General features: G+C 37.1%; 1 protein-coding gene across 2 annotated transcripts in view; it reads right to left on the minus strand.

Annotated features, from left to right (window-relative positions):
- The window catches only part of LOC138747776 (ceramide synthase 6-like), a 33,345-nt gene that overhangs the window by 2,421 nt on the left and 8,539 nt on the right, over positions 1-22,385 (minus strand). Inside the window, exons 2-9 of one of the 2 annotated variants that reach the window (XM_069907351.1) lie at positions 22,215-22,320; positions 21,255-21,385; positions 16,347-16,404; positions 12,499-12,549; positions 9,214-9,306; positions 6,883-7,011; positions 3,161-3,267; positions 398-554 (exon numbers count right to left, since the gene is read on the minus strand). In XM_069907351.1, the coding sequence (XP_069763452.1) occupies positions 398-554; positions 3,161-3,267; positions 6,883-7,011; positions 9,214-9,306; positions 12,499-12,549; positions 16,347-16,404; positions 21,255-21,385; positions 22,215-22,320 (832 nt within the window). The remainder of the gene's footprint in view (positions 1-397; positions 555-3,160; positions 3,268-6,882; positions 7,012-9,213; positions 9,307-12,498; positions 12,550-16,346; positions 16,405-21,254; positions 21,386-22,214; positions 22,321-22,385) is intronic. The other variant, XM_069907352.1, reaches the window with a different exon arrangement.

Raw genomic sequence — 22,385 nt, forward strand, 5'->3', positions numbered from 1 at the left:
TGTAATATTCGTGAAGTTCTTTAATTTTGTCTATCGTAAGGAAGACAGAGAGTCACCACATTGTCAAGAGAAATGAAGCCCCAGTGAGGAATGAACTCGCAACCCCCTGGTTAACCCCCTGGTTAACTGGGGGGGGGGGGGGGATGTGATAATCCTCCAACAGGCTGAGGAGGTTGAGTCATTGATGTGAAAGATCCAAAGGATACTTGAAAATCCAGAAAGGTAATCTTCCAATTCCCATTTTGTGCCCATATCAGTGATGTGTTTGCTTTGCAAGCAGACAATGACAATTCAGTGACATCAAGGTGATATTTGATTTTGTTTGCTCACACACCTGTCCTCAAAGGTAATCCTTTAAAGACCATAAAGTCACCAGAATCCAGAGAAGATAAATTACCTTTCCTTTATGAAAAGCTTTAAGCACCATGCGAATGATTAGGTAGGACCAGTAGATGTGCATAATCAACAGTGTGACAAGAAGAAGATTTATAAAGCCCCAGATTTTGAATGGTCCAATGATCTCCCAACTTTCAAAAAACACAGATCTGATACACCTGTTTTAAAACAAAACACACACTGATTTGGAAATAGGTCAAACATGCAGAAATTTGAATCAGGAAAGAAGGGGTAGTTAGATTCCAACTAATCTAGCTGAACAGATCACTTTTTATTTCACCACTGTATTGAATTTTCTCTAAAGCCTGAGAAATCTGGCCTGCAGTAGAAATGACAATGTTTGCCAATCATCTGCTTCTTGCTAACTCTTGCGAATGGACATGTCAAAAATCCCCTTTCCAATCAAAATGAAACATCCCATCCCAGATTCGGCCTTATTTTCTAATTAAAAATGCGCTATCATTTAAAATGAACTTTTAAACACATAACAGGTTGGCTAGGATTAAGGCTATGACACAAATCATTAGGCTGTTGGGACTGTCAGGCTTTTGCTGTTTGTAAGGAATGCTTGTGTTGTTTCAGTGCACAGAGAGATTCTCATCATTCCCTTCCCATCTCAATTACTGACAACATGTTAAAAAAAAACCCAGTAACAGTCATTCAGAGACATGTAACGAGCAAAGAATGGCATAAAATGGAGCAGTGCACCTGAGAACTACTGCAATGAAGAGCTGAGGCAAGAGTGTTTTCCGGAAATCTGAACTTCTGAATTTCATTTTTTGTGATAGTACAGATCCATCACCAATGTACATAGTGTATATAGTTACTGTATCTAGACTGTGCTTACAGCGATTGGCTGAGAGCTAAGCCACGCCTATTGTCTGGGCCTTAAAGGGTTGTGTCCCTAGCCAGGTCGGATCATTCCAGACTGGTCGGCCACCTGTGAAGAGCTCCTGTCTTTTGCTAATAAAAGCCTTGGTTTGGATCAAGAAGTCTTTGATTCTTTCGACGAGCTCTACATTTTTATAATCAAAATCCACAGGTTACTCAGCCATTGTAAAGTCTGTGGCAACATTTGAATTTATTTCACTCTCTCCTATGGATTGGGGATAACTTGTTCTCATTGACTGAGTGTTCTGGAGTGGCTGATGAGGTTATTGCGAAAACCAGAGACTCTTCCACAGAAAGGATCTGTGGTTGATAGTCAAGTGGGTAGGTGGAGAGGTAGTTTGTGAGGTGGTCTAATCCTTCTTCACTTTGTGCAGTGCCTCTGTGTGCATGCCATCTCGATTGTCATACTGAATGCTCCGCCTCCACTTTGAGCAGTCATGGGCCAGAAATTTCCTGGAATCAATGGAGATGATGCACTACTTTATGGTGACTGATTTCTGTCCTTGAAGACTCGATTTTGCCAGATTGCAGGATGATTAATCCAAACTCCTTTCTCAAGCAATGCACCATCCTACACTCTTGATTCTGCCTCCAAAAGATGTTTAATTCACCGCTGCTCACTTTTTGGCTGGCTTAGTCATAAAAGGAGATTATTTCTGTTCGCTACCATATACTCTTGATATTCAAGATGACGATTCAAAATTAAGAGTTAAGTTCCTAAATGAAACCCACATTTTTAAGATGTTTTTTTAAATCTTTTTCCCAATCTAATTTGTCGGGTTAATCCAAGTAAATATCTGAATTCCAATCATATAATTTTCTGTCATGAGGTATTGGGCACACCCTAATTATTTATGAACTTCAACTTCTGAAGGAATTTTTGCAATCTAATTGATATATTTTTCCTATTTCATATTTCATTCCAATAATATATTTATTTATATAATTTGTAGAAGTATCCTTCAATAGATACAAATTGTCATGTTTGTAAAGTGACTATCTTGGAGTGGGATCTGAAGCCAAAGGAGCCCTGACGAAGAAGAGTTGACCTTGAAATGTCAACCATTCTTTTTTTTCCCCTCCCACTGATGCTGCTTGACCTCCTGAGTTCCTCCAGCAGATTGGTTATGCTTGGACTATAATAAACTTTGGGTATAATATTAGGCCTGGGGATGCTATTGGATTTGTCCAAACCTGTGTGCTTGATGTTCTCCTCTCCAGTATTAGCATCATTTATATCAAATGCAATGAGAGAAACATATTTTAGATTAATCCATCTATTATTTATCTTCAAAATTTGAATATTTAAAATTGCATAAAATCTAAACCAACCACATTCAATAAAAATTTGTTACAATAGAAGTATATCCATGTGTGTAAATTGTCCTTGTTCACATGTAATAAATTGCATGGTCCAAATTTCAGAAGCTGCTTACATCTGCTATATTCATGTTTAGCATTTATGATGAATCTCTCTCTCTCGCTCTCTCTCTCAGCCACTTGGTCCCATCAGATCTGCAGAGTGTAGAATTAGCTCATTTCAGCCTCAGCTGGGGAAGAGGTTGGGGGGGAAGCAAGCACTGTGCCTTGATCACTGGAAAGTTGATGCATGCGCAGATTTGCTGAGGTACGGGTTTGGCCCAGTTTGACACCACGGACAAATAACCTGACAATATTCAGACATTTACATGAAGGTTGAAGTACTATACAGACGCTGAGGTTTAGGAACCAATATGGTAACATGCTCAAAAGAGGACAGCAGGAACAAAAATATCCTGGTCTGGGAAAAATGACATCCTATTTGAATGAATAAATTTACTTTGTTATAACTAACATAGCTTATCCATAAAATGTTTAGGAGGATGTTACTCACGTGATCGGATATATTATCAGACGGGTCGCAATGAAGACCACAGCAAACATCAAGAAGATGATGTTACAGATCTTTTGCCATTTAGCATAGTTTGCCATTTTAGCAAGCTAGATTTAAAGGAAAATATCATTTGTAAAGTGAACCTATCATCAAATTTGTAAAAAGCACGTCCAAGCATACAACTTGCAGGAATTAGTCATCAGAATAAATTATTCAAATCCTGAACTCTGAGAGGAAGAGTATGGATTACTCTGTACAGTTCTACTGGAAGTACGTGATCGCGCTGGAGATAAGATTTCACAAAGCCGTAGCCTCAGATGGTGCCTGTCAGTTACACAGAGAAACTGGATAGGATGGGATTGTTTTCCTTGGGACAGAGGTGGATCTGGTAGAGCTATACAAAATTATGAACAGCACTGATAATAGAGACCTTTTCTTCTCAGTAGAGTGATCTGAAATTAGAGGCCATAGGTTTAGGGTAAGGGATGAGGTTTAGAAGGGATCCAAGTTAGAACCTCTTTGCCTAGAAGATTGTTGGAATTGGAACTCACTGCCTGAGTGGATAGTAGAGGCTGACATTCTCACATTATTTAAGTAATATCTAGAGGAGAATTTGAACTGCCATAGAGTGACAAAGTGTTGACAAATGGTTTTGGTATCGATGGCCATTTGATAGCTGGTTTAGGCAAGCGAGGCTGAAGGACTTGTTTTCAAACTCTATAATGATAACAGACAATCCTTCAGTGACTAGAAGCCACTATAATTTTTGGACAATTACATTCTTTGCAATAAGTAACCCAATGGGCAAACTCAGACTGATGAGCTTTTAGTTTTGTCCATTGATGGTGACAGAATTCAATATCCACTTTCTCATTAGGCATTCAAAGGGCATCTAATCTCATCTAAATTGCAAATAATACTGCCTGAAATTAGGTTTGGCACCAAAAATAAAAGCAATCTCTCAATAATGCCCTCGATCAATGATTAGCTGCTTTCTATTGGATTATGTGCTATGCTTTAAGAGTTGATCAGTAGGATGTAAAAGTCAATTTGCTGGATAAAGTTGCTGATCAAATATTGCAGAGGATTTTAATAAGTAAATGTTGGGGTAACAGTTCCATGATTTTGACAAAGCAAATAAGGAAGTGGTCAGAATGCTGCATGACTTTGACGGAAAGCTGTAGTTGAGGTTGTCTCTTGTCTCATTGTCCTTCTTGGTGTAGAGGTCATGGGTATGGGGAGTGATGTCAGAGTAAAGGGTATGTTGTGGATAAAATGCATATGAATTTTCTGATACTAATAGGATTATGTTAAGATAATTACCCCCAACAGAATGGATTTTTCTTAAACCAAAACCTTTTTATTTAGGGGTTTAAATAAAATGTACCTCCAGAATTATGGGTGCCCCTCATTTTTCCTTCAGAACAGAAGGTGAAATAATCAAAGTACACAAGATAGGATTCACTTATCTCACTGTAGTCACTACATGGCTGCAACTCTGTGGTCGGAACAGGCATGGAATGTGGATCAATGAGTTTAAGTAAGAGAGTAATAGCCCAGCACTGTACAGAAACATACTAGATCTGAAAAGATTTATACTACAATTTTCCTGAAGAAACAACTGAGGGGTACAGGTCTGGGGCCAGGAATCACTGAAACAGCCATGACTCCTGAAAAAGAAGTGACCCTCCAGTTTACCCCGGTTCACTAAAAGTGTAATTGAGGCCGTGGCTGCAGACTCAAAGCAAGCATCCAACTCCCTGTGGTCTCCAGCCATTTGCTGGGTCTTAAGCAATTCTGGGACCTGTCAGGGCAAGGTGCCAGCCTGGATTGGGTAAATCACAAGTTGGCATTCACTGTAGTTTCAAAGAACTCTTTTAAAAAAATCTGTTACAAGCACAAGAATCCTTGGGATTCCAAGTCATGCTCATCCCTCCCTCAACTCTATCACATGTTTGTCAGAAAAGTCCAAAAGCATACGAGCATGTTTGGTTCCTAGATAAGATTGGCTCTACAGGGGTGACAGGGAAGGAAATGTGACCTGGTTTCTGACTTAGCAGACAGGGCAAAGTTAAACCTCTAAGATTTAAAGTGAACAAAAACGGCATTTTCCTTGAATAGTTGAGCGCAATGCCTCCAAAACCTAATTTGATCAGTTTTGAGGAAAGGGTAACTGGCATATCCTGCATTATATTTTCTTTTCTCTCTTGCACTTATTTGGTATCATTTCACATCAAGACCTCTGCTGCAGAAGAGTTGGCTCCCTGGATCTGCATTGCCCTGTGATTTTTTTTTACCCCTGTTCCACAGCTTTCCTGTAGGCAAGCCACAGAATGCAAGTAGATAAAAGACTACACCAATTGAAACAAAAGGATTAAACTCAAGTACCTTTTGCATTTAAAAAAATACTCTTGGTATAATTCTGGGACAGAATTTTCTCTGTGAAAAAGCTGCTGGATAAGTACTGGTTGAAACTCTTTAGACCAGCCCTCAGAAAATCCAGAATAAAAAATTGCCCCCCTGTCAGCTTCCCTGGACTGGGAGAACTGTTCTTTTGAAGAATGGGAACTTTCTGCATGAATTTATGAACACTCTCTGCAACAAGAAACACTGTCAGCTGCAATCACAAAAGTTGCACTGGTAGGTTAATCAGCTACAGATTAGTACAGATCTTAAATTCGTTTTAGATCTTGGTTAGAATCCGTTAATTAGTATAGATCTGTACTACAGATTCAAAACATGCTGGACCACAAGAGTCACAGAATGCCAATGCAGATTTTCAACCTGTATTTGAAAAGATTCTCCACCCACTCATGTCCAATGGTTGGTTACATGATGCTATGTTCTGTTTAAGTTTGGAGAAAATGAGATACAACATTAAAGATATAAAGATTCAATTTCACAAGATGTGGGGCCTATTCATAGATTACTATCATAGTTGGAAGCTTTAAGAAGTCTGGATGCTCAGGAGGCTCTCGGTCTGGCGTCTGGAGGTCGCTTTTCGATCCACATCTTTTACATTTTACAAGTTAACCATGTTTAGAGGAAGGGGTTAGATTAGTCAGAGGATTTTTTTTTCTTCTTTTAATCTTTTTTTAAGATTAATTAGTTAAATGGATCATATCATTAATTAAGATAGAATTTACCCTTGGTTTATAAAAAGGGACTGTTTAATTTTGTCTTATCCATTTTCTATCCAGAATTACACTGGGATATATTATGAGAAAGGGTTAAACTGTTAAATACTGTATTCTATAATTTGATGTCTTATAGAAACAAGTCAAGTAAACAATTACGTATATATTTAATATGTGAAACGTATATGATATGATCTGTTGTTTGTTATCATTAGGATGGCTTTGTATTTAGGATTCATATATTAAATTCAATAAAAATATTTTAAAAAGAGATGAAAAAATTCTAGAGAGGGGTTAGAGTAGTTCAGTTAAAAATCAAATATCAGACAAGTGACTTTCTTTCCAAAAAAGAATTAAAACAAAAATATTTAAAGGGATACGTCTTCAGTTTGATTGAACGAAAACAACACCCTGGGGCCCAGTTAGGTTGGAAGAACTGCTTTCCTCACTACATTGAACTGTAAGTAATATATATTTATATAAAGGTACACCTCTGTGGAAGTATCAGTGGCACATCAATGGAAAAGAGGTTAAAGGAAAATGCTATTAACGGAATACAAAATGTTGCTGATTTCTTGCACTTACCTCTAGAAAAATGTCAGCAGCGTCGTGTATGAGGAGAATAATTGTCCCTATCCTTGTCATGTTGGAAACATAGGCAATTACCAGCAGTAGAATTGTGACATGATGATGGACACACATCACCACAAAATCCTAAAAACAAAGCGTTCAAGGTTACCCCAGATCACATGAATCTTTGATCATTTCAATGCAATTTTGTGAAACAGGGTTCATGAAGAATCCAAGATAACTGTGATAGATAATAGACTGTAGTCAAGCCTTAAGCCCATTACCAGTTCCCCCGCTCTTGACTCAAATGAATAAGCCCCAAAACCATTTTGGTTGCCCATTCAATGTAGTTTCAACTGGGTAATTCCTTGAAACTTCTATGAAAATATAGTCGCTCAAAGCAAAATCTATTCACTTTGCTGATAATGTTCATTTAACTACACTCACTGGCCCACTGTATACCATGGTATACAAAGGTGCAGTAACTTGGTGGATAAATTGTTGGATTATGAACTCAAGGGTTTGGACTAATGATCCCGAGTCATGGTAACAGTAGAATTTAAATTCAGTTAATTAAATAAAACCGGCCCAAAAAGCAGTTTCGTCAGTAGTGATCTTGTGGCCACTGAATGATGCAAAACCCCATCTTGTTCACGATTCCATTCAGGGAAGAAAGCCTCCCTCCCTTAAACTTTCTGCACTATTTGTGACCCAGATCAACACTCACGAGGTTGGCTCTTAATTGCCCAATGAAGTGCATAACAGGAATAAATGCTAAGGGTAGCATGCCACACAGCCTGATAGAGGATATGGAAGAATATACATCGATTATAGAACAGAATTTGTTTAAAAGGTTTATAATATTCTCCTATTTTGTGATTATTTTTTGAAAATAAAACTAATATTTCCACATCTAACCACTTTCTTTTCTGTCAACTACAATACCTCCTGCAGGCAATGAGATGGTAGGAGGTGGTTTGACAGATAACAAAAAAGTTCTGATATTTATTCTTGTTGAGTGAATAGAGCCATTGAATTTTAATGCCCTGGGACCCTGCCATTCAGTTAATGCATAAACTACAGATGCCTTGCAAGATTTATTTTCCTCCGAATGTCTACTCCATGCACACTCTTAGGTATATTTTTTTTTAAATCCATTGGCATATTTTCTGGGTTATTGGACTATGGAGGATGGGAATGAGACTTGTTGCATCTTGTCCTAACTAATTTATGAAGAGCATCTATCCAAGATCAGACAAAGACTGGAAGTGTGTTCGGGTGAAGATGGGGAGTTGTAGAACAGAGTAGTTGGCAGAAAATAAAAATTGAATTTAAAGTGTCTTTCATGGAAAAATCTACTACATTCGGCAGATAATGATAAACAATCTGTTTCCTATGTGAAATATTCAATAATCTTTGACAGCAAGAGTCTTCCTGATCTTTTCCCTTCATTAATCTAATTGTTGAGGCAAAATAGGTACGTCAGCTGTGGTTCTCTAATTCATAATTGGGAGAAATTAGGTCTGGAAATTCATGCAACGTGCAGAACACCACTAGAATAGAAATTACTGCCCTTGAGCAAACAAACTCATTTGAGGGCAGGGTTGAACTTACAGAAGTAAGCAGTCCTGTTCCATCTGTATTGAGATGGTGGAGAGTATTCACAAATTTGTAAGAAAATCAAGATCCATAAATAGGTTCTCTATACCTGCAGATAGCTGCGTGTGTTGAACAATCTAGGAGGCTAGTGCAGCAAGAGTTTTAAGGAGAAAGTGGATACATTTTTGAAAATTATGAAATTGAGATTATGTGCAATGATCATATTGAAAGGTGGGACATGTTTAAGGGTTGGGTGATTGACTCCTATTACGTGTGTTCTTGTGTCAGTTCCACTCTAAATATTGTTCATGAGGTGTGTTTGCAATGCTACACAATGCACATGTTTGTAATTTGATCTTTCAGCAAGAACTATGCTTTATAATTTATTGGTGACTTCTATTTCACACATTCATTCTTTTGTTCAAGTTGAGGAATAATTGTAAGGTGAATAAATATGGTATTGTATCCCAGAAGCACAGATTCAGGTCTACCGTGTATTTTCCCTGTTAAATTATGGTAACCCCAACTGGATATCAACTGTCAAATGATTGATTTCGGGATCTTGATACCAAGCCTGCCACAAAGTCTGTCAACAAGAAGGTGCTTTACACAGCCTGGACTATGAATCTTATTGAGCAACTCTACTGGAAACTGCAGAAAAAACCCAGGCCAGGGATTAGAAATGAGTCATTTGAACACAAACACCATCATTATAACATCAAAGACACCAGAGATTGTGGGTCTTACCTTTCTTTTAACATCAAAAAACTGTGAAAATATCAGAGACCCGTAGAAAGCAAATTCCATCATAAAATGTATGTAGACTTCAAATGAAAGTTCCTTAGATAGAAAAAGACAACAGAATTGAACTTACAATTCAAGCAACCTACATTTTCATAAGGAGTGTTATTTTCTTAAAAAAGACACTTAAAAGTCATGAAAAATGCCAGGTATAATTATTGCCCAGAAATTCACATAGATCTATTGCACTTAATGCTATAGAAAGCTGTGGGACTGCATTCTGAAATTCTGCTCCATTGATTTCAATAGAACAGAATTTTGTAAGTCAGGTAGAATATGAAGCTGTTGCATAGGACAGAGTTAACAATGTTTTCTGACTACTGGTTTGTAAAAGATTAATCACCCGAATGTTAAGTAATCAACACATAAATAACCAGTTGACATTCTATTCAGTTTCTATTTTGTTAAATGCATACAATTCAAAATCACACAATCTTTTTTCTACCAATTTTCCAATTTATAAAATACAACACCTTTTATTTATGAACACAATATCAACATTTAATGAAAACCGCGTGGAATGCACAGAAGTTAACGATCTCTATATGGAGGTTTCTCAGTATCTTGCAGTTTTCTGCTGACATTCTTGCCTTTCAAACAAAAAGTTGTGGAAATAGGATCTACAATTGGAGAATTCAAGCTCAAAAATTACAATTAAATTGGCAGTTCAATGCAATTCTAAAGAAGTGTCCACCATGACTTCTCTACCTTTGCAAGTAATATTGCCATGAAACCTGCATTATGAAAATGTAGGATGTATGGGCCAGTATTCCCTCTTCAACAGAAAACATGGTTTACTTTAATTGCTCTTTGTGGGATCTTAATGTGTCAAAATTGACTATTTGTTTGATTACATAACAATATTGACCACACTTTATAATTATTTTATGTTGCACATGAAATATGGAGATACGTTGACTAGAATGATAGGACGGTATGGTTTTTTGTTTAAACTGAGGCAAATGTACTTTACCAATACACAGATGTTTAAAAAACTGTCCTGTATTGCAAACACTTAGTCCCAATTAAGAGAGGTTTTGTGGTGTCTTGCACTCACCATTATCTAGCTTGAAATGGTCCAAGGTTGCTTCATCTGGAACCATAAGGGTTGGTAAAATGAGGATTCTTTTACTATATCAGCCCAATTGGACACACACCCATTTTTAGAAAAGCACCAGGTTACCCATTTCCTGCTGCATTTGATCAAAGAGGGCAAAGCTACATGCATGGAGTATTTATCTATACTGTATCCAGTGAGAACATGTATTTATGATAGATTTCCAATATTTATCACTTGGACCTATCCTTGGCTAAAATTTTGCACACGATTCTTGTCACTTTTCCTTAGTATTTAAATAATTTTGGAATATAGACAAAATTTATCCTGCATATACACAACTTATTAAAAAGTAATTTATAGATTTGTTTACGGTTTGGTGGAGTTTTATTAAAATCCAAAGCACTTCATACTTAGTGACAAAATATGGGGCTTAACTTGAAGACAAAAAATTGTTGAAAGGTTGGAGCTGATCAAACTTGCTAGAGACAAGAGAGGTGGACATCATAATTAGCATGCTCTCGTGAGTGTAAATTGTTTAGACAAGAAAGTGGATGCAAGGGGAGAATTCTCTGACATAAAAATCTCAATGTAGAACCAAGCTAAACAAGAAAGTAAGCAGAGGCTATGATTGTAGTTTGCATAAAATTGCTGGAGAAACTGAGCAAATCTCAGCATTCTTTATGCAGCAAAGATAATGATACATAACAAATGTTTCAGGCCTGAGGCCCTCATCAAGGTATGAGCAAAATGTAGGCAAGCATCTGAATAAAATGGTAGTGGAGGAGCACACTAGAGGTCATAGGTGGATATGGGAGCTTAAGTATAAAGAGACTAAACCATCAAAAGGGACACCAAATGATCAATTTGGACAAGTAATTTCTACAATGTACTGTAAAGGCATAAGTTGCTGAGGTTGAGCAGTTGTTTATTGGACTTTTATGGGCATGGGACCACTATGACTAGGTACAGTAATAAACTAGAGTTTGCACATTGGACTGAAACTGGATTTAATTGCACGAAGCAAAAGTAGATATTAAGCGTGATAAAGGTTCAAATTGTTTCTTTCACAAAATTAGTTCAATGGGGCAACAACTCTCCGCCATTTTAAGCCTCACTAACTGGCTGAGTGACATATAAACCATAAAACACAAAACAGGCCATTGGGTCCTTCTAGTCTGTGCTGAAACATTATTCTGCTAGTCTCGCTGACCTGCACCCATTCCATAACCCTCCAGACTTCTCCCATCCATGTATATATCCAATTTATTCTTAAAACTTGAGAGTTATCCCGTATTTACCATGTCAGATGGCAGCCCATTCCACCCTCCCACCACTCTCTGTGAAGAAGTTCCCCCTAATGTTCCCCTCAACCTTTCATCTTAAAGCCATGTCCTCTTGCATTTATCCCTCCTAATCTGTAGAAAGATCCCACTCACATTTACTCTGTCTGTACCTCTCACAAATTTGTAAACCTCTATTAAATCTCCCCTCATTCTTCTACATTCCAAGGAATAAAGTCCTAACATGTTTAATCTTTCCCTGTAACTCAACTTCCAAGGACCCAGCAACATCCTAGTAAATCTTTTCTGCACTCTTTCAATCTTACTGATATTCTTCTTTTAGCATGGCGACCAGAACTGCACACAATACTCTAAATTTGGCCTCACCAATGTCTTATACATCCCAACTCCTGTACTCAATACTTTGATTTATGAGGGCCAAGATGCCAAAAGCTTTCTTCACAACCCTGTCTACCTGTGAAATCACTTTCAGGTAATTATGTACCTGTATTTCCACATTCCTTTGTTCCTCCACACTCCTCAGTGCCCTACTGTTTACTATGTATGTCCTACTTTGATGAAGGGCTCAAGTCTGAAATGTAGCTTTTGTATCTCTATCTTTGCTCTATAAAGTACACTGTTTGACCTGCTGAGTTTATCCAGCATTATGTTTTGACTTAAACCACATTGTCTGCAGACTTTCGTATTTTACGAGTGACGTATGAATTTGCAGCTTTGAATCATCTTTTCCAGGTGCCAGAGAAATGATGCCCTTGCCACATTCACCATTTCCTTCACAATTATAAAACCTTTAATAGCTAATGTTTATCAGTATTTCAGGATACAGAAGGGTTTTATTTTACATGAATAGAAAACCAAGACAATTCTCACATGAAAGGGATAGTTGTACCAGCATTCTCTGCTATTCCACAGCCAAGGACTCTAGAAATGAATATGATAAATACAAATAAAAAGTCATCAGATTTTACATGGCAAAATAAAATTATTTAAAGTAATCTTTTTCTTAATGCATTTGTGAAATCAAGATGAGGAATAAGACTGAGCACATAAGGTACTTGCATGGCAGTTAAAGAAAGAACAGGTATCAAGGGTTATTAATGCAGTCAGATGAAATTCGACTGTTACTTACAAACCTCATGATGAGTTTCATTCATTTTATAAGAAATTATATACTTCTGAGGAAAAACAGGAGAGCGGATCGATTGATTCCTTTTTATCGATGTTGAAATTACTGGTATTGAAAGAAGAAGACATATTGGAGCTGAAGGCTCCTTTTACTGATTTAGAAATTAAATTGGCTATGATGGAAATGCCGAATGGAAAATCACCTGGTGATGACGGGTTTTCGGCTGAATTTTATAAGGTATTTTATGATGATTTATCTACAGTGTTTGGAGATGTGATACGACAGATTAAGGAACATTATGATTTACCTGAATCATGTTCTAGTGCCTTAATTACTGTAATTCCTAAGAAGGATAGAGATCAGTTGAAGGTGTCTTCACATAGACCAATTTCCTTGTTAAATGTAGACTATAAAATAATAGCTAAAGTATTAGCGAATCGATTGGCTAAATTTTTACCTAAGTTGATACATGTTGATCAAACAGGTTTCATAAAGAATAGATATGCCTCAGATAATATTCTTCGAGTGATTAGTTTGATTAATAAATATCGACAGTGCCCTGACCATCCGATGGTGATATCTCTCGATGCAGAAAAGGCCTTTGATAGAGTTGAGTGGAATTTTTTATTTAAAGTTTTAGAGAAATTTAAGTTTGGTCCTTCTTTTATTGCTTGGATTAAAGCTTTATATAATAAACCAATAGCCAGGATATTGACAAATGGTCAGATCTCGGAACCCTTTAAATTAACTCGTTCAACTCGACAAGGTTGTCCTTTGTCTCCAGCTTTGTTTGCGTTAGTAATTGAACCTTTAGCACGGTTGATATGACAAAATACAGATACAAGGTATGAGAGTTTTAGATGAGGAGTATAAAATTAATCTATTTGCTGACAATGTATTAGTGTATTTAATAAAACCAGCTCAGTCACTTATACACTTGAAGGAGTGTTTAACACAATATGGATCTTTATCTGGATATAAAGTTAATTGGGAAAAAAGTGAAATTTTACTGAAAGGTGAAGGAAATTATTCAGTTTATAAGAATATTATTAATTTGAAGTGGACGGATCAATTAAATATTTGGGTATAAATGTGCATGCTGATTATCAATCTTTATATAAATTAAATTATATACCGTTAATGAAAAAGATCAAAGCTAATTTGATTAGGTGGAAGGATCTTCCTATAAATTTAATTGGAAGAATAAATACAATTAAAATGAATATCTTTCCACGTATACAATATTTGTTTCAGTCAATTCCGTGTTTACTTAATAAGAATCTTTTCCGAGATTTAAATAAAATGGTTAGGGAATTTTTATGGAAGGGTAAATTTCCGAGAGTAGCTTTGAATAAATTAACTTGGAAGTATGCATTAGGAGGATTATGTTTACCTCATTTTCAAAATTATTATGAGGCAGCTCAATTTAAATTTATTAGTTCTTTAATGGATTTGGAACGGCCCCCTAGTTGGGCTAAAATTGAAATGGCGAATATTTTTGAATTTGAAATACATCAATTTTTGTTTCAGTGGAATTTAAATTTATTACAATATAATGTGCCCATACTAAAGCATTTAATGAAGTTATGGATGAGGGAAAATAGAACAATAGGTTCTAAGGGTAAATTATTGACTTTAACACCGTTATATAATAATCAACTTATTCCTTTTTCAATGCATAATCAATGTTTATTACATTGGAAATCTAAAGGTATAAATAATTTGGGGGATTGTTTTAAAGAAGGTAGATTTTTATCTTTTAATCAAATGAGGGAAGGTTTTGGTATTAATGAGAATTCTTTATTCGTTTATTATCAACTTCGATCTCTAGTAAAACAAATATTTGGTAGAGATATGATTTTACCTAAATTGACTAAATTTGAATCTTTTCTTGTGATTGTACCAAAGAAGGGATATATTTCATTGATGTACCAAATATTACAGGAAAGTATGGAAAAAAAGGGATGGGATTAAATGGGAAAAGGATATTAATTTTATTTTTTCCGAGGATGACTGGTTAGATATCTGTCATGATCGTGTTACAAGATTGATAAAGGTTCGTTATGCAATGGTTAATTACAATTTTTTACATCAATTGTATTTAACACCTGAAAAGTTTTTAAAAATATGGTTTTCGTGAATCAGACTCTTGTTTTAGATGTGGTAATTCGGTTGGAACTTTTTTTCATGCTGTTTGGTTATGTGTACATATACAATCTTTTTGGAAAGCAATTCAATTGTTTTTGGAACATTTGTATAAGATTAAAATACTTTTAGACCCGACAATATTTTTGTTGGGTAAGTTGAAGCCTTTGAAAGATTTGGGATTAGATAAATTTCAGATTGCTTTTATATATTTAGCTTTATCTGTCGCAAAAAAATGTATAGCAAGAACATGGAAAAATGCTAATGTGATTGATATTAATAGATGGCAAAATGAGATGAAAACTTGTTTGGTAATGGAAAAAATCACTTATGTTTTACATGATAATTATTCTTTTTTTCTTAATAAGTGGTCTTTATATTCAGAATATTTACATTTAAATTTACTTTGATTAGATTTTAGTTTATATTTTAGGTTTTTTTTGGCTCTCCTAAAGAGAGCTGGCTGAGAGGGGGAGGAGGGGGGGGGGTTCTTCTTTTTTTTTCTTTCTTTTCTTTTTTATATATTATATATTATATTGTTTTTACTGTATGTAATAATCTTGTTGAACAAATAAATAAAGTTGTGTTAAAAAAAGGAATAAGACAGCATAAATAACCAAGACAGTATTGATTTTAAAATGAAACATAAGACGAAGGATTAAACTGAGGAAAGAAATTGGGCAGCACTTCGTAAAGTGTCTTAAACAATGTGGATTTCTTAAAATTCTATTGATGCCTACGAGAAGAGCAGCTTCAGAACTTAAAGCACTGCAACAAAAAAGTATCCTGAAGACTTTCACTGGGCCACTTCTTTCCTGTGTGCCACGTCCAGTGTTTTTACTGGAGTTCAAGACTGGAGAGTGATTATAAATTAACCAATCTGTAAATTTGTAGAATTGCACTGAGCAGATAGTTGAACTTTCCAAATCAAAAATTCAAAGGCAATTTATCCAGTGAACCACGTAATCCATAAACTTCCAAAATTTGATTCTCTATTCTGTATTAAGTCAGCATAAATCCAGATGGTAAATAGAAGAGAGTTAAGGCTGCGGTCGAGCTTCAGTGCTATGGCACGAAGAAGGGAGAGGAATGGGAGATGCAGAAAGGGTGCCAGTGACTTCCAGCAACCATCGTGAGTGCAATATGATCCAATTTGGTGGTGGTATCCCTGGTCGTAAAACAATAACCACTGAGACTCTGCCCTCAATAATGGACAATTGAGTAAGGTATTGCATTACAACAAACGTCTGTAGAACCAGAGTTTGGCAGAGAATTAACATTTTCAAGGAAACATCAAGAGTAGATAAAAATGAAGATGACAATTCTTTAATTACTTCATAATACAAAATGTACATAACCCTGAAATGTCTCTTTTCCAAAAAAATCCTATCAATTATCTACTCATGTTCCAATCTATATAATGGCAACCAAAGTAATGTTTCTTTACCTTTGACAGGTAGTAAAAGCTGAATGAGAAGGCCCATAAATAGAAACTGAACTTCCACCTATAAGCAGAAAACCAAAGGTTTAATAAACTATAAACCATTTGTAAGTGGCGATAAGCTACTTTCTTCTGATGCCTCTTTATATATTTATTTCCAAATTAATCTGCTGCTCATTATTTATCATGCTCTTTTGGGGAACTGCAGGCCACCAACTGCCATGATGAAAAAAACCAAGGGTTCCAAAAATGAATTTCATTATCATTTTTCAATCTCAGTAAGGCCTTATGTTTGGTTGAACACATTCCTGAAAGTGCTATCATATCTCCTGCCTCCAATCTCCCCATCTTTCCATTAATGATCAATTAACATTTTCATTGCCCAATTTTGTTATTCTTGAGGGTGGCACAGTTAGCGTAGCAGACGGCGCATGTCTGTGTGGGTTTCCCCCGGGATCTCCAATATCCTCCTACCATTCAAAACATACGGGATGGGGGGGGGGGGTTTCTAGGTCAATTGGGTGGCATGGGCTCATGTGCCGATAGGGCTTGTTATTGTGCAGTTACTGTGTCTAAATTTTATTCCATAAATATACATAGTAAAAAACTTTTTCTTACAAACAAAACAAAACAACCCCTTCCCCCATCCCTGCCGTAATATAAATCCACACACCATCAGAACCATCAAATTTTTATACGGGGAATTCACTTGCATTTATTCTATAGCACCATCTATTATTATCCTTTTGATTATTGTAAATATAGTTATAATTGGGCCCCTATCTGATCCAAATATGGTTGCCATATCTTAATAAATATGTCATATTAGTTCTTTAAGTTATATGCAATTTTTTTCCATAGGTATGCAACTATTTGTCTCAGCAGTCCATCGTGCTATATGTAGAGTCGGATTTCCAAGTAATTGCAATACATTTCTTAGCCACTATTAAGGCTATTTTAACAAATGAAATTTGGAATTTAGTTACTTTATGGTTAATTTCAATAAAGTGACCCAAACATTAAGCTCCAGGTCGCTCGTGAAGGCCACCCCTGTTATCCTTGTTAATATTTCAGTTATATCCTGACATAAAGGTCTCATCTTCACTCACAACCACATAGCATATAAAAACATTCCTATTTCTGTCTTGCACCTAAAATACATCTTCGATATTTCAGATTTTGATCTATGTAACATCTGTTGTGTAAGATATAATTGGTGTAGGAAATTATATTGAACTAACTATATCTTGCATTTATAATCGATTATTGCAATACCTAGATCTGACTCCCATCTCTCTCTTGATCTCTGTAAACCTGGTTTTGCACTTTCATTCTGGAGAACATCTTAGTTATAAATTTAGGTGTATTTCCTAGCCAAATTGTTCATTCCATAACTGTGTTTCTAAATTTTTTTTAATTGATCAAACAATTCGCTAAGAGAAACACAAAAGCTTCAGATTTCCCTATATATGATATCACAATTTATAAATATATAAAGCAGCTATAACCATTTTAAAAACATTATTTTAAGCGCTGCTATGATTTTCCTGAATGTTGCTTGCTGCCCTGTTCTAAAGACAGTAGGACAATTGAGAAAAAGTTGGCAACCTCAAGGGCTATATCTATAACCTAGTTTCAAACTGTCTACCTTTATAACCTAGCTTCAAATCTATCAGATGGTAATGGACCCAATTAGCCAACCCCACTCCAAGATTCATTCTCTAAACTAGAATCCCAAACTCCAATCCTCTGATGCCAACAGTGCAGTTTGCTCTGCCCCCCCAACCCACCAGGCTATAGGTACAGTAAAATCCCTGGTATCCAGCACCTACAGGGATCATAGATGCCAGATATGCAAATTTTCCGGTTGACTGAGACACACTTTTACCATGCGTAACTAATACATCTGCGTTAAGAATGCACAGTTTAAAAGACAAAAGACAGTGCAAAATGTCAAAAAGCAGCATGGAGGTCCTTAATTATGTAACATTCACTTTAATCGGGTAATTCATACGATTGCAAAATTTAAATTCAAATCCAGGTTGTTGGCACTGCAACAGTGTTGCGCTAACCACTAAGCTAACTGTGCTACTGTCATAACTCACTCCCTCCCCCAAGTTCACGTTAAAGTCTTACTAATATACGTAATACTAATAAAGATAAAGACTCTCACTAGGCAGCTATAGGGGGTCACTTGTGGAGAATCTCCCCAGTGGCGAGTGATATCGGCTGATTCTTCACCCTGGGCACCGTCATTTTATTCAAACACGACTTTATTGAAACTTTGTTCAAACAACTGCTATGGGTGGGGCATGACCAGATGACCAGGGGCATGACCAGGTGCACTGCTGGCTGCAGGTTTACTCTTATCTTCACCAAGGGGTCGTGTGTTGCTTCCGAAAACACTCGAATTTACAATTTTAAACTTAATTAAATTTGTATTTATTTTAAATGTATTTATTTCCTCCATTTTTTTTTAAACTGGTTGGTTGGGTTGCCGGTTGCTTGAATTCTGGATACCAAGCATTTTGCAGTATTCTAAAGCCATCCCTTGCTTTCCCTGTTGCCCAGATATAGATGGTGGAATGCGCAGAGACAAAGTGAAGTTCTTTGTCTGTAAGTAAACCAATTATGAAAATAGCTCCACAAACTCTAGGCCAGGGGTGTCAAACTCAAATTCACGGAGGGCCAAAATTAAAAACTTGGACTAAGTCGAGGGCCGAACTAAATATTTATTGAAAATTTTCAACAACATCTGCATGTTTTCTCTTCTTTCAACATATGTAATGTTAAACTTTAGGATATAACTTTAGGAGGATAATGTTACAGGTCAGGAGTAGGTAGCTCAAGTTCACCCTTTGCTTGACCTGAGGGAAACATATTTGGTCCCTGTGGAGATGTAATCCATTTTGGCCTGCATCAGGACTCAGCATTTCCTGCTCACTCCTCAGGCTCTAGGCCTCTATTCACCCTCGACCCACCATCCCTCTACCTGACCAGTCCTTTACCCAACCTCTACTCACCCCTCACTCCACTCGCTCTGCCTCTACCCACCCCATCCTATACACGCCCCTCTACTGCCTCTCCCTTCAACCTGTTCCTCCCTCTACCCGTCTCTCACCCTCTAACCACCCCTCCCCTACTCGCCCTGCCCCTCCCCTTTTACCTCTTCCCTATCCACCCCTCCTTCTACTCATCCCTCCCTCTAACTGCCCCTCGCACCACCATAACTTCCCCTGCCCATTACTCCTCACCTACACCCTCTGCCCACCCCTGCTTACCCACCCACTCAGGCCCAGCGCGTTGCCGATCAGCCTTTGCGGACAGCCACCATCTCTCTCTTCACATGCAGGGCCGAACCAGCCGTCCCTGGGGTCCGCGTGGGTGCAAGCGCTGAAGGCCGTGGCTACCGGGAGAAGTGCGCTCGCTCTGTGGAAGGGCCATCCGGTGCCAGTCGCACAGGGCTCGCGCTGCCCGGGGGCCGTGCGCAGCCTGCCACGTCCGTCGCACCGACAGGAAATCACAGGCGCTCGCCCATCCGCAGCACCGCTCGACAGGTGGGAGAAGTGACTGGATGTGCGGGGAGCCTTCCAACTGGCTTGCCGGCTGATGACATCGACAGACTTCTCGTGTTACAATTTCTCGTGTTACAATGGGGAAGGATGTGCAATGAAGGGGGAGGATGGTGGGGGTGACATTACCAAAAAACAGCATCGGCTCTCGCTGCAGGGCGGGCCACCTCTAATACATTTTTGAAATGATCTTGCGGGCCAAATATAATTATATTGGCCCGCGGGCCAGAGTTTGACATGTGTGCTCTAGGGCGTAATGAAAATTATAGCAGCTGCTGGAGCCCCTTTTAAAATAAAATGATCCGACTCAAATTAAATCCAAGATTTTTAAGGTATCCTTTTACATCCATAAAAATCTTTCAATTGGGTGAGATGTTAAATTCAGGCCCCACTGGTTTCTCAGGCTGGCATGGAGAAGAAAAATCATGTCACAATTTCAAGAAAGAACTGGGATTGCACATGGTATCCTTGTGAGTGAGAATTACAAACTCTAGAGTCTTGTATTGTAGAGGTGTGGGGCTATCCTCAATCCTCTCATTCAAACTACTGTGGGGGAATATTTTGTTTTGGTGATTTTCTTTATTTAAATTGGAAATTATAGCTTTAAAAGTTGCATACGCCATTCTACCAATTAGCAAGGCTGGCAAGGGAATATAAAGTTTCCCCAACTTCACTAATTGCCAAGACAGCATTTATAATTTTCCAATCTACAATTCACAACAGTTATTCCAAGATCCTGATTCAGCCTCAACCTGAAACATCAGCTTACATTTCTTGCCTTTACAGATGCTGAATGACCCACAGCATTATGGCTTTATTCTAAAGCAGTCTCTTTTGCCATTAAATTTTTAATTAAAAATTTTAAATTTAATTTAAAAAATTTAAAGAAGCCCTCAGCTCACAAGCCATGCCACCCACTTACACCCAATTAACCTACAACCCTGATATGTTTTTGAACAGTAGGAGAAAACTGGAGCATCTAGAGGAAACCCATGCAGACATGGGTAGAACTGGAAACTCCTTACAGACAGCACCAAATTCAAACCTTGATCGCTGGTCCTGTAATAACATTGCACTAATCACAACACTAACCCTAATACAGCCATTTTAAATCATAAAGAAATGGACAAAGTATATAGAGAGAAAACTCTTAGGAACTTGAACATTTCCAGAGTACGGCTCGTGGGGAGACATTGAGAGACCTTCAAAGCCATTCTCAGACCTTCTTGCTTTGGGTGAAGGACTAATTGGAAAAATAAAACAATTCAGAGGAGAAAATAAAATACTTTTTAAGTTGTCAATGCAATACTTTTTTTAAAAAGATAAGATGAAGATCAATTACATGCTCTCGCAGAACTTTGTCAAGAGACTTGGCTTGTCCTGATATCGGCGCAGCTTGAACCATTGTATAACTTTCTTTGTATCCCAATCGAGCTGTTTTGCCAAATGAGTCAGATGATTTTTACCAGGTTCCTAAAAAGGATGATTAAATGTCCAGATATAATCAGTATGTACCGGATAATTTCTCCACATTACAATATTCAGCAGATATAGTTGTAGAACTTTAACACAATATCAATTTGAAGTGTGGAATCATTGCAAAAAAAAATTCAATAATTTGGTGGTTGAGGGGCTTATTTTCCCTTGCTAGTTCTTCATACAATATATTCTGGCCAGTTTCGTCAGAAATTCTACTGTGTTTCCATCTTCACTCTGCCTAAACAAATTGATTGCTGAAACGCTCAGATGCTTAAATGACATCGTCTATTTTAAGCTTTCTAACCTGGTCTTCCGTCCTTAAAAAAAACTGTCAATAAATTCTGCTCCTCAAACATTCCTGTCCTTGCTGACCAACAATGGCTTCCCAAGACCTTAAGCTAAAATCCCTTTGTAGCCTTGTCCTTACACATTTCTATTTGTTTTTCTAATCTTAATGACAATTCTCTGCCAAAGCTCCTCATTCTTAGGACTAGCGTCATTTTGGTGCTGTTGGCAATTCCTCGAGCTATGTAGACCTTTCATTTGAGAATCCTGTTGCAAGCCCCTTTCCCACTAGTCTTATAATGGCCCTTGTGAAAATCCACTACTTTATTCATATATTTTGTTCCCCCATTAACTATCATTTTCTTTGGCTTGGTATTTAATAATTTAAAAATAATTCACCTCTCTACAATGCCTTACAATACTTGGAATATTAAAAAATGCTGAATATATAAATAAGAGTTAATTTTCTATTTGCAAATTTTTGGTACAAATATTTTTACTACAAGATTTTTAATTTGTCTTTGTCATATAATCTTACCCTGGTTATGTCTCTGAACACTTTTTCCAGAACAATGTTTTGCTGAGCCTTCTCGATAGGCCTACAGTCTACTCCAAGGAGTTTAGCAAATGGTGTTGCAATAAACCTAAAACGTTAAGAATTGAACATTTGAAGATCAATGAATAAAGATGAAAACTAATTTCTACCACC

Source organism: Narcine bancroftii, chromosome 12, assembly GCF_036971445.1.
Source record: "Narcine bancroftii isolate sNarBan1 chromosome 12, sNarBan1.hap1, whole genome shotgun sequence".
Taxonomy (NCBI): Eukaryota; Metazoa; Chordata; class Chondrichthyes; order Torpediniformes; family Narcinidae; genus Narcine; species Narcine bancroftii.